General features: G+C 48.3%; 1 protein-coding gene across 2 annotated transcripts in view; it reads left to right on the top strand.

The window, feature by feature from the left end:
• Nucleotides 1-13,444, top strand: part of DOCK1 (dedicator of cytokinesis 1) — a 546,616-nt gene that overhangs the window by 494,038 nt on the left and 39,134 nt on the right. For both annotated transcript variants that reach the window (XM_043475106.1, XM_043475105.1), the window contains exons 39-42: nt 4,706-4,795; nt 5,781-5,885; nt 12,488-12,629; nt 12,733-12,811. In XM_043475106.1, coding sequence (XP_043331041.1) covers nt 4,706-4,795; nt 5,781-5,885; nt 12,488-12,629; nt 12,733-12,811 — 416 coding nt within the window. The remainder of the gene's footprint in view (nt 1-4,705; nt 4,796-5,780; nt 5,886-12,487; nt 12,630-12,732; nt 12,812-13,444) is intronic.

Below are 13,444 nucleotides of genomic sequence, written 5' to 3'. Positions count from 1 at the left end.
TCCTGTCCTTCTGGAGGGCAGGCAGCCCATCCAACCACCTTTCTCAGGCGGCTGGTGCAGTGATGTGTGTGCTCTCAGAGAGGGTGGCATCATTAGGTGAAACCAGGCAGCTTTGGAGCAGACCACAGTGAGAAGGCTCATTGCAGGGGTGGGAGTGGTGATGCTGGACCTCAGAAATATCTTCAGAAAGGGTCCAGCCTTTGCTCAGGTCAGGGGAAACCAAGGTAGAACAGCAGGAAGACCCAGGGTGGGGCTTGGCTCAGGGAGAGAAGGAGAGGCTGAGAGAGACAGGAGGTGCCCACACGGAGTGTCCATTCTGTAGAGGAGAGGACTTGCTGGATCCTCTCCCAGCTGGACCACACCCCTCGGAGTCGCCATGGAGACACATCTTTCCCAAGGACTCCAGCCCCTCATCTTCGGGGGACTGGGAAGAGATGCTCACTCTCATCACTCGTGCAGTGAAGCCCTCGCTTGCCGGGACGGAAGGCTACTTCTGGGCCACCCCGGCCCCCTCGCTGCTGATGGCCCTAAACCAGTTCTCTGGAATCTTCCACAGCATTGAATCTACATCCATTTACATGTCAGAGACCTGTGCAGGACCCTGGAAATTTAGAAGGTGATAGAACATGACTCATTTCCCAACAACCACCCAGAAAACCAGAAAAGTTTTGGAGTGACTGAAATTCAAGCATCCCACGAAACATCTTGACTGGTGATTGGCTTACAGCTGGTTAGTGATTCCACTCCGAGCTCCCCATCAGTATCCTGGTGGGTTGTGGCCGGGCTGTATTTTTCTTGAGGGGCTGTTGTCCAGGCTGCCCTCTCGCCTTATTCCCTGACCCAGTGAGATCAGTTTTGCCTCCTGCCCAGCTGGTCACTCATCAACCTCACAGTTTTGTCTAAGAAAGCAATTGCTGATACACTCTCTGTGGCTGCTTCTAATGAAGAAGTTTCATCAGAGGGAAAAAGGATTTTCTGTTCATGAAACTTGCAGAGGTTCCCAAATAAAAGGTGATTGTCTCAAGAGAATGTAGCCGAAGATCATCTGATGAAAACGGGGAGTGGGGAGGGTGTGCTCCACGTTGCAAGACCGAGGATGCTATGAAATGGATTCCGGACTTCAAATCAGAACACGAAGCTGAGCATTGATAGGGTGCTTTTTTCATTTGCGGCCGTGGTGACCCTCTTCGGCCTATGGCACAACTAAGAACAGGGCCAGGGCAGGATGTTCAATCACACAGGTTAAAGCGACTCTTCTACCAAGATAATCTAAATCTCTGTTACATGAAATCTGTTTTCTCTCTGGCACGGAAATATTTTCCAAAGTATTCACATGGGAAATATGAGTGACCCACGCTCCGTAGAACCCTAGCCAAGAAAAAGTAGAAGCATATCTCCTTAATGCAGGAGACTTTAAAACATGCAGGGGTGGGAAGAGGCATGTGTGCTTATAGAAAATCTGACCAAGAGCACAGCCATGTAACCCCTGAGTGAGTTGGATAAACTATTTACTCAAGACTTGTGTCTGTGCTGCGTGGCTCAGATGGGAAAGAATTCCATCTGCAATGCAGGAAACATGGGTTTGATCCCTGGGTTGGGAAGATCCCCTGGAGAAGGGAATGGCAACCCACTCCAGTACTCTTGCCTGGAAAATTCCACGGACAGAGGAGCCTGGCGGGCTACAGTCCATGGGGTCGCAAAGAGCTGGACACGACTGAGCAACGTTCTCTTTTTCCACTTGTGTCTCTTTAAGGAAACAATTACTTTTGCTAGGTATCTAAAGCAGCTCCTCTGTCTAGAAACAGATTAAGCAGTGAATTAGAAGCCCTAAGATTGTAGGCAGCTAAGAGAGTGGTGTGTTCGCTTGCAGAAAACGCCAGTGAGTAAGAACTACAACTAGAGGTAATGATTTCTTTGAAATGGAAATGTACTGAGGGAGGAATTGGTCACTGGAGCTTAAAAGAAACATAAAAAGTGGAGAAGCTCCCTCTTCTGAGAGATGGAGGCTGGGACTCTGGCAAAGGACCTGAGCTCGCTGGAGCAGCAGCTGGAGACATTCAGAGGGTGCAGACATTTGGAGGGTGAGCACTTCGGCAGGATGGAGGAGCCAGGAGGAGGTTCCTGGGAAGAGAAGCGGGTGGTCCTCCAAAAAGCATCTCAGCCACTTCCTCTCTCTCCTAGCTGGTGGCCCTATCTCTGAAGTCTCTCTCTCCTCTGAGCTTATCTTTATGATGTCTTTCAAAGTATTAAATACAATTTCGGAATAGCTTTTTTCTCATCAAAAATAGCAGATGGTGTCTTTAAGCAGCAGCTGAATAAAGAGTATTTTAAGTCTACTGGGTGATTCAGTAATAAGTAAGGCCCTCAACCGGGTGGTTCTGCTAAGAAAAGGCAAAGACTGGCAGGCAGGTGAGGAGTCAGTGCCAAGGGTGTGCCAGGTGTGAGACCGGCTCCCCGTGTTCCAAGTGAGAGCCTGGAGTTAGGGACTAGCTTAGCATCCTTGAAAACCTATTCCAGGAGGAGGGGGTGGAGGGCAGCTGGAAGGGCCGGCGGAAGGTCATTGTTATGGGCTGAATGCTTGCATTCCTGCAAAAGTCATATGTTGAACAACCTTGACCCTCCCCCCCAACCCATGTGATGGTATACCCATGTGATGGTGTTTGGAGGTGGAGCTTTGGGGGGTTCATTATGTTTAGATTGGGTCATAATGAGGGTGGGACCCCCAAGATGGGATTAGTACCCTTTTGAGGAGAGGAAGGAGATCTTGCTTAAGGCCATACAAGCATAAGTGAGAAGGCAACTGTCTGCGAGTCGGGAGAACCCTTACCAAGACCCGAATCTGCCTGCACCTTGAGCTTGGACTTCCTAGCCTTCAGAACTGTGAGAGGGAAGTGTCTGTTTTGTGGGATTTTGTTACAGCCTCTCCAACTAAGATGGTCATCGAGAGCAGGAACTTTGGAAAACAATGAGTCTACCCCACTGTCTGCCCTTGGGCAGGTAGCTTGCCTGTCTGACCCCCAGCTTCCTTATCTGCAAGACAGGTATAATAATAACACCCACCTGACGTGACACTGTAATGAGACGATGCAGGTGGCATCTTGCTGGGCAAAGAGTAAGCTGGAAGTCACTTGCCCTCATGATTGGTGCTACTAACTTATGGGGATACTTCCAGTGAAGTGGGCAGTTCATGTCTGGGGACCCAATATGTGAGGTGGTCTGACACTTTGCTAATTCCAAGTCCGTAGTTGTCGCTTTTAATACTCAAAGGTTTGAAAGAGGGGAATCCTGGGTTCTTGTGATAGTACAGAGGAGGGTGGGTAGCATCCAGGAAGGCTTCCAAGAGGAGACAGTCCCTCCGAATTTTCCATGATCTCAGGTAGACCACTGTATTTTATTTCCTTCCCAAATAAGGGAAATTCAGGCCTACCACATGTGTCAATAAATTAGTCTACATGTGTCAAAAGTTTATCAGCATTTTAATAAATGTTACCTGATTAGGAAACCCACTTTTAAACTATTACCATTCAAAATTCTCCCTTTCAAAATGATGGCAGGTTTTACATCCTCCTGGTTCAGTTCACTCACTCAGTCTTGTCCAACTCTTTGTAACCCCATGGACTGCAGCACGCCAGGCTACCCTGTCCATCACCAATTCCTGGAGTTTACTCAAACTCATGTCCATCAAGTCGGTGATGCCATCCAACCATCTCATCCTCTGTCGTCCCCTTCTCCTCCCACCTTCAATCTTTCCCAGCATCAGGGTCTTTTCAAATGGGTCAGTTCTTCTCATCAGGTGGCCAAAGTATTAGAGTTTCAGCTTCAACATCAGTCCTTCCAATGAATATTCAAGACTGATTTCCTTTAGGATGGACTGGTTGGATCTCCTTGCAATCCAAGGGACTCTCAAGAGTCTTTTCCAACACCACAGTTCAAAAACATCAATTCTTCTGCGCTCAGCTTTCTTTATAGTCCAACTCTCACATCCATACCTGACTACCAGAAAAACCATAGCTTTGACTAGATGGACCTTTGTTGGCAAAGTAATGTCTCTGCTTTTTAATATGCTGTCTAAGTTTGCCATAGCTTTTCTTCCAAGGAGCAAGCGTCTTTTAATTTCATGGCTGCAGTCACCATCTGCAGTGATTTTGGAGCCCAAAAAAATAACTTCTCTCACTGTTTCCATTGTTTCCCCATCTATTTGCCATGAAGTGATGGGACCGGATGCCGTGATCTTCTTGCAAGCCTTAAATCAGAGTTGAAATAGATCCTTGTCTTTCTGACCACAGACACATAGCTCTTTTAAGTGGGATGATTTGGGAAAGTACCAAAATCTGGTCCTTGGTTTCTGCAGAAACGCTGCTGTCAACTTTGCCCTGTGGTTTCCCTGCTGGGCTGCACGGCTGCCCTGACAGATGGGCTTCAGAGGCCGGCCTGCGGAGGGGCAGGACTGGCCGGCTGGCTGCTCTGACCGGGGACAGCAGCCAGCGTGATCGATGAGCCAGTGGCTGACCAGTCTGGTCAACCGTGGCCCAAGCCAAAGGCCATGAGCCTGTAGAAAAGATCTGTATTTTTCCAGCGTCTTCAGGTGAAGCAGGCGTGTTTCCAGCTTGTTTCATCGTGAATGGCGGTGTTGCTGTTTCCCTCTCTGAGCTCCTGATTCAGGTTTGCGTTTCTCTTGCCCTTGTTTCTCTCTCTTCCCTCGCAGATGTGGGAGGAGGCCATCGCCCTGGGCAAGGAGCTGGCAGAACAGTATGAGAACGAAATGTTTGATTATGAACAGCTCAGTGAACTGCTGGTAGGTCTTCCTTTCCTTCTCTTTGAAAAAAAAAAAAGTAAGCAATCTCAACTTGTTCTTCTGGAATTTTTCCTTCCTTTTTTTTTAATGCAACAGCCATTTATTTTATATTCATTTCTTTGGCCTCCCTGAGCGACATGTGAGATCTTAGTTCACTGACCAGGGTTGGAACTCGTGCCCTCGGCAGTGGAAGCATGGGCATGTCCTAACACTGGACCACCAAGGAAGTCCTTCTTTTCCTTTTAACATTGGGATTCTCCTTCATTTTGTCCAGGAGGACAGTTTTGATTTCTTTGCTGGTTGATTCTGGCTCAGCAGCATTCCCCACTGAGCTTTCGTAATCAAACTCGAAGATGCCTCTGAAGGACGTGCATGTCAGCAACCGCTGAGCCCCACTGTCCAGTGGTCTGGATGCTCAGAGGTCTCCAGGAGGCTCCCGTGGTTTCAGCTCTGAGCCCATCTCCATGAAGGACTGATGGAGGGTGGCCCAACCCTTTGTCCTTTCATAAAGCTATCACTTTCTAATTACCGCTTTCTCTGCTGAATCATTTTTGTATTCAGAAGATCGACTTAATGATGTTGTAATGTGTATCATGAATGTGGAACAGAGTTCTGCTCTTTTAAATCCTTTTTTTAATGTATCCCATTATCTGACCGATACCATGTTTTAAAAATACTGAAGACCAGACATTGAATCAGAATAAAAGCCGTCTCTCTGGCACCTCTTTGGTGATGAAAACACCGGTAAATCACAGCCGGTTGCTGAATTTGGCTTTCTGGTCAGATTCGCCTGCTGAATGCCGGGCAATGAATGAAAAGTACTGTCAAAAGCTTTGCGGTGAGATTAAATTCCACGCCTGCATCAGCGTTCCCCCACCTTCTACCCCTCCCACCCCCTGGAATTGCCAAAGCTGTAAGAATCCAGACCCACGGATGCTCAGATACTCCATTCAAACCTGAAATGTGTTTCTTCTCTTCTTTTCAGAAAAAACAGGCTCAGTTTTATGAAAACATCGTCAAGGTGATACGTCCGAAGCCTGACTATTTTGCCGTCGGTTACTACGGACAAGGATTCCCCACCTTCCTTCGGGTAACTCTGGGTTCTGTTTGGATTGGGTCACCGCTGCTCCCTGGGCAGCCAGTGTCTCCTCTTTCCGAGGAAGGATTTGGTTTCCGTCTCAAATCGCTCAGTTGTGTCCGACTCTTTGCAACCCATGGACTGCAGCTCACCAGGCTCCTCTGTCTATGGGATTTTCCAGGCAAGGATACCTGAGTGGTTTGTCATTTCCTCCTCCAGAGGATCTTCCTGACCCAGGGATCGAACCCGGGTCTCCTGCACTGCAGGCAGATTTTTTACCAACTGAGCCACCAGCTAAGTGACTCTCTATATTATTTTCTTACCTCTGTGCTTGGCTCAGGTTGCTAGGAAGGGGCTGATAATGGTTTTTTTTTTTTTTTTTTTTGATTGCATATAAGCATTCCATCCCTCTTTTCCTAAAGAGAACTCTTCTTCAGAGATTTATGTGTATTTTAAAAATTATAGTAAGAAATGCATAACATAGGGCTTCCCTGGTGGCTCAGTGGTCAAGAAATCTACCTGCCAATGCAGGAGATGCGGATTCAGTCCCTGGGTTAGGAAGATCCCCTGGAGAAGGAAATGACAACCCACTCCAGTATTCTTGCTTGGAGAATCCCATGGACAGAGGAACCTGGTGAGCTATAGTCCATGGGGTCACAAAGAGTCAGACATGACTGAGCAGCTCAAGAACAGCCATGCATAACGTAGAAGTTACCATCGTCACTATCTTTCAGTCTGCAGTTCAGTGGCGTTAAGTATATTTACCCTGTTGTGCAGCTGTTCCCACCACCCATCTCCAGATTATTTTCATATTCCGAAATTAGAACTCCGATCCCAGTAAATAATAATTTTGCCATCTCTCCTCCCCGCCCAGAGCTTACTTTCTGCCTCAGAATTTACTTGACTCTACGGACCCCATTCAAGTGGAATCGTATAAAATGTGTGCTTTTGTGTTTGGCTCACTTCCCTTAGCATAATGTCTTCAAGGCTGATCCACATGCTAGTGTGTATCAGAGCTTCATTCCTTCTTCTGGAAGAGTAATATCCCCTCATGGCAATGCACCACAGTTTGTTCATCTGTTCGTCCTTGGCGGACGTTGTCTGGGCTAATATGAGTAATGCTGCTATGAACATGTGCTTGTTTTTGTTTCTTCTTTCGGTTGTGTGGCTTGTGGGATCTTGGATCCTCAACCAGGAATCAAACCTGGGTCCTTGGCAGTGAGAGTACAGAGCCCTAGCCCTTGGATCGCCAGGGAATTTCCGAGCATGTTTATTTTAAATTATACAAGAAACTGGCAATGAATTTCCAGTGCTGGGAACTCGGAATCACACTCCATCCCTGAAACAAGCATGTTCTCTGTCACGATTGAAGAAATAGTGTGATCATCAGTCAAATCACCCAATAATCTTTAGGCCAGAAGTCTTTTAAATAAACGCTGCCTAGCCTACTAATATGATTGTTTGGTGGTGCTGGTTTAGTCACTGAGCTGTGTATGACTCTCTGTGACCCCATGGATGGTAGACCACCCCCCCACCCCCCGCTGCCCCCAGGCCCCTCTGTCCATGGGATTTCCCAGGCAAGAATACTGGAGAGGGTTGCCATTTCCTTCTCCAGGGGATCTTTGCAACCTAGGGATGGAAACAGTGTTTCAAATAGAAAAAAAGGAAGAAAAAAGAGCCCAGTAGAACTGTTTCAATTCAGTTCAGTCCCTCAGTCATGTCCCACTCTTTGCGACCCCATGAATCGCAGCACGCCAGGCCTCCCTGTCCATCACCAACTCCCGGAGTTTACTCAAACTCATGTCCATCAAGTTGGAGATGCCATCCAGCCATCTCATCCTCTATCGTCCCCTTCTCCTCCTGCCCCCGATCCTCTCTTTGCAACCCCATGAATCGCAGCACGCCAGGCCTCCCTGTCCATCACCAACTCCCAGAGTTTACTCAAACTCATGTCCATCAAGTCGGAGATGCCATCCAGCCATCTCATCCTCTATCGTCCCCTTCTCCTCCTGCCCCCAATCCCTCCCAGCATCAGGGTCTTTTCCAAAGAGTCAACTCTTCGCATGAGGTGGCCAAAGTATTGGAGCTTGAGCTTCAGCATCAGTCCTTCCAATGAACACCCAGGACTGATCTCCTTTAGGATGGATGGGTTGGATCTCCTTGCAGTTCAAGGGACTCTCAAGAGTCTTCTCCAACACCACAGTTCAAAAGCATCAATTCTTCTGCACTCAGCTTTCTTTATAGTCCAACTCTCACATCCATACATGACCACTGGAAAAACCATAGCCTTGACTAGATGGACCTTTGTTGGCAAAGGAATGTCTCTGCTTTTTAACATGCTATCTAGGTTGGTCATAACTTTCCTTCCAAGAAGTAAGCGTCTTTTAATTTCATGGCTGCAGTCACCATTTGCAGTGATTTTGGAGCCCAAAAATTGTTTAGAGTTTCTCAAAAACTCTTTCTTGGATGCCATTGACCATGTCTGCCTGTCATTTCTTACGATCTTTTTTTTTTTAATGGAACATGGTTTTCTGTTCTCCTGGGAGCCCATGCATGATCCTTCTGGTTTTAGGGAAGCAGGCACTGTGTCTAGGGCACACCTGTCTCAGGCAGGTAGATCTCCCAGGTGTCTGGGGCCAGTAGATCCAGCTGGGAGACTCTCCCAGCCTCAGAGGTATGTTTCTTTGGCCCCAGTATTTCCAAACCCCCATGAGTCCCTGAGGGTATAAGACATCCCTTCACACTGGCACCAGCAAAAGGGACTTACTTGCTGAAGACCTGTCATTCTTTATAGAGATGTCAACAGGTGACCCTTGCAGGGCTGGCCTGCCCCAGGAGGTGACCTGTCGGTTGACCCACACACACAGGGGCCTGGCTGGGTGCCTGGGGCATCTGGCCCATCCCTGTCGCTGCTGGTCAGTCTCTCCTTGACCCTGCAGTCTGGGTCATGCAGCTCTGGCCGTGGACACCTAAGAGAGTGGTTGATCAGAAACTCAGATTCTGGAGAAAGTCCTCCCTTCCAAAGAATGAATAAAGGATGTTTGGTTATAACCCTGAATTAAGGAAGATTTTGACATTAAGTTAAAAGCCAATCTTTAATTAATTAATTTAATTAATTAGGCTTTAACTCAGGCGTGTGAATCTGTACAAACGCCTCCGTGTGCGTGTCTAAGAAAGATCAAGAGGGAGAGACAAGCCCCGCCTCACGCTGAGCTGAGCGCTGCTGGGTGTGGAGGGTGTCACCCTCTGCGGACACTGCTAGGATTTAAGGACACCACGCTCTGTCCTGGCGTCCTGACCTGGCGACCCTGTGGGCTGAGCAGCTCTTGGTCCCCGAGCCAGCTGATGCCAGGGATTTCCCGGGAGGGCACGCGAGACGCACGCTCCAGGGACCACGCTGGGTCACCTGCCTGTCGAAAGGACAATGCAAGGCAGGAATAACTAGCTTAGAGGGCTTGATTAATATTGAACTGACTTTCCCGCCACACCTGGCTGGTTTTGTGGGGCTATAGCAATGTATTTATTATACTTCACAGGCTACCTGTCAGGAGTTGACCTGACAGTGACATTGGCAATTCCCAGAAAGGGGGCAGGGTATTTGTCCGCTTCAGGTGGCGCTGGGGGCACAGCCTCTGAGGACGGACTCGCTGGCCCTCCCCTTTGTGTTTCTTTCAGAACTGATCACATGTGGAAGTTTTTGCATTTATATTAATATTTATGGTTCTAACAAGGAATAAATATCTTTGACTATATGTATACTGCCCTCCTGTTTTCAGGCTTGAAGGGACCACTTCAGAATGCAAAGTAATTGATGTTTCTAGAAAATGTTATTAGTGTTTCCATCTATAACTCACTAGTGTTTTTCTATTAAAGCCTTTATATACACTTTTATTATTATGTCTCCCTTCGAGTGTAAAGCCTAATAAATGCATGCTAGTTTTGTAGTAGCCTGTTATACATTAAATCATCCTGAATTTCTGAAATGTTTGCCTTTTTATAGCCTTAAAAGATGCCCATGCTGTGTATTTATATTTCTAATTAAGACTACGTATTACTTTGGTTTCTGCTTGAAATTATTTTTTTAGAGAAAAGAGAACATTTTTCTCTTGTAATGGGCATGTTAAGACATACCTAAGCACAAAGTGGGGAAAAAAGCATTCAATTTTTAAATTGTTCCCTCTTTTGTGATTTAAAAGGACTCAGAATAACTTTGGACTAGGGCAGGGAGACATGGAGCCTCATAGAAGCTCTATTTTTTTTTTTTGAAAATTTATTATTCAGATTTTATTTTGACTTTGAGCTGAATCTGCAGGATCCAACTGTTGGTCTGTCTGTCTTCTCTTCCCCCTCATCCCCCTTCCTCCTCTCCTGCCCCTCCCCCTCCCTCCCCTCCCCGCCCCATCCCTCCTCCCCTCCTCCACACTGGCGTCCATGCAGGGTCAGGGCTGATAACAAGGCTGCCCCTAACTGATGACCAGCCGGCCTGGAGCCTCTTGCCCAGAGTCCCTGATGGAAGCAACAACCAGGACCAGGGAGGAGAACCCAGAGCCCACAGCCTCTGGTTCCTCGGGCCCTGTGGCTTCTGCTCGTGGTCCCTGCCTTGCCGCGGCTCGCGATGTTGAGACCGCCCTCAGACGGGGCAAGATGGGTGGGGAGGGGGAGACTCAGGAACCTCCTGAAGCTGTAGCATCACGCTACCCGTCGACACCTTTTTTGGTGACTCAGTTACTGCTCAGAATACCCATGTTGAATCCATGAAGGTATGGAGACGTGTTTTTTCTTGAAACCAGAACTTTCCTTACCGACATACTTACAGAGTGACCGTGTCTCCAGGCGGGTCTCATGAGGCAGCCTGAGAGGAGAGGAGGGTTACCCGATCACCCCCACAAGGTCATCACCCAAAACAACCCCTCGGAGGACTCTTCAGAATTTATGGAGGTCACAGATGTGGCCTTCGAGAGGGACAAAACTCAGTCTTTGGGAGGAGAACTCTATACTCTGCTCTGTCTTTCGTTAATGGAATATTGTCCACAAGACAACTCCAAACATTCAGTGAGGGGAGTCCAGCCACCACCCACTGGGCATTTTCTTTTTTTTTTCTGCCTTTTATTAAGTCAGGGGCATTTATTTCCTGAGGTCGTGACACAGGAAGTAGATTCGGCCCAGCTGCGGGCTCTCCGGGCGGAGGCAGGAACCTTGCTGACCAGCTGGGTGACCCTGACCCATGACCCCCTTACTGTTCACAACAGCGGAGAGCCCTAGAGCAAGGCCGGGCGCAGCTGCAGTGCTGGGCTGGCTGCCGCCGGGCCCGGAACCAGCCAGCTTCGCTGAGAGACCTCGGGGAGGAAGCGCATCCGCAGTTTATGGTGGGTCCGCTGCTGGGTCAGACTGAGACAAGCCCCGCACGGCGGGTTCCGGTCAGCAGACTGGAGAGGGTTCTGCTCCTTATTCATTATCGTTTGGGATGCCACAGGAGGGTCTTGGGTGCCATTTGAGCCCTCGAACCGGGAAACTACTCAGAGCTGCTCATATGACAGCCTCTTAGCACCAGGAGAGGGCCCAGGAGCCTTGGGTCTCTCCGCTTTGTCTGGACCCCTGCCCCTTGGGTTCTGCTCATCTCCTGGCGGTGACCTGTAGGAGTCAACTTGGAAAGTCATACCCAGGCTCCAGGGCCCCACCTTAACTTCATGCTCTCTTGAATTCTTTCTGGAAACATGAAAACTACTTATGAAAGCAGAGACATGACCTTGCCGACAGAGGTCCATATAGTCAAAACTATGGTTTTTCCAGTAGTCATGTATGGATGTGAGAGCTGGACCATAAAGAAGGTTGAGCGCCAAAGAATCGATGCTTTCAAATTGTAGTGCTAGAGAAGCCTATTGAGAGTCCCTTGGACTGCAAGGAGATCCAACCAGTCCATCCTAAAGGAAATCAGTCCTGAATATTCATTGGAAGGACTGATGTTGAAGCTGAAATTCCAATACTTTGGCCACCTAATGCAAAGAGCTGACTCATTTGAAAAGACCCTGATGCTTGGAAAGATTGAGGGCAGGAGGAGAAGGGGACGACAGAGGATGAGATGGTTGGATGACGTCATCAACACAGTGGACATGAGTTTGAGCCACCTCCAGAAGATGATGAAGGACAGGAATCCTGGCCTGCTGCAGTCCACGGGATCACAGTTGGACGGTACTTAACGACTGAACAACAACAATAAAAACAACCTGGGAACAAAAAGAGGAAGAAAATATGGACAGCATTGTCCATTTGCCCTAGTGCCTTCACCCTGTCTGACCGTTTCCTGCCCACTAGCATGTGGACGCTAATCACTCACTTGGTTTTTCATGATTTTGTCAATTGATCACTACTGTTAAGGCTGAAATGTGTGACCAGACTTCAATAATGTCGTGTTTAGTGCTTCTTCAACAGTATCAACTTGCCTGTCTTCTGTTCCTGAGTTCTTGATTAGTAAGACCACTGCAGTTACAAGCTGTTCTTCGATTCAGTGACACTTAAAACACTGTCCAGCCCATTCTGAAGACCAAAGCATTTATGTGTGCACTTTTCCTGGCCCTTGCCCTGGGGTGTTGTTTAATGCCTGTCATTGTTTGCAGGGGAAAGTGTTCATTTATCGAGGGAAAGAGTATGAACGCCGAGAGGATTTTGAAGCTCGGCTACTGACTCAGTTTCCAAACGCTGAGAAGATGAAGACGACGTCCCCACCGGGCGAAGACATTAAAAACTCTCCCGGCCAATGTATCCTTTCAGGCAACCACGTGGGATAGAAAGTGATGGCCAAGCCGCTGGTTGGGATGGTTGAGTGTACGTGGGGTTGATGACCTTAACCTTTGACTTTCAGATATTCAGTGCTTCACAGTAAAGCCCAAACTTGATCTGCCTCCTAAATTTCACCGGCCCGTGTCAGAGCAGATTGTAAGGTAATCAACCCATTTCCCCGACCCAACAGGAGGGTGGTGAGAGGTGTACACAGATCTCTTCTTCATAACTTTACCTGCCGAAGGATGCGTGTTAGCCTTTGATGAACTTTTCAGATGCTGTGTTTGCTTTGAAAAGCAGGGGAAGCTAATTTTCTTCAGCATCAAAGCGGGGAAGGAAGATGTGAACAAGTGTGGCTGGGAGGGTGGGAAGCCGTCCCTTACCTGGGACTGAGACAAGGAGAGTCGGGGAGGAGGGGTACTCCGGTCTCCCTCTGGCCCACCAGGTGAGAGACCCCCTTAGACTTTTTCTCCAGGGCACAGGCCCCGCCCCACAGCCCGAGACCTGAGTCTGTGTGCCTGCCTGGTGGCCTGAGTGTTTGGATCCCAGAAGGCAGGCAAAGGGATTCAGACATATGCTCCTGATGGAGAACCAGGTGCCGGGGGTGAAGAGACTCTTCACCTCTACCGCAGGGTGATTCCGTAATATGGGACTCAGAGGTGGGTTTTCAAACTCACAGGCCAGGTGTCTGAATCTGAGTGAGGTTGTATGTGTCTGCATTGAACTGCCCCTAACTTAGCAGTGGTGTAGAAACATACGCTAGACATCTCTTTGATGTGAAGAGTTTCTTTTTC

Source organism: Cervus canadensis, chromosome 8 (assembly GCF_019320065.1).
Source record: "Cervus canadensis isolate Bull #8, Minnesota chromosome 8, ASM1932006v1, whole genome shotgun sequence".
In the NCBI taxonomy this organism is placed as follows: Eukaryota; Metazoa; Chordata; class Mammalia; order Artiodactyla; family Cervidae; genus Cervus; species Cervus canadensis.
Note: the sequence above shows the minus strand (reverse complement) of the source record. Positions and strands in the feature narration are given on the sequence as shown.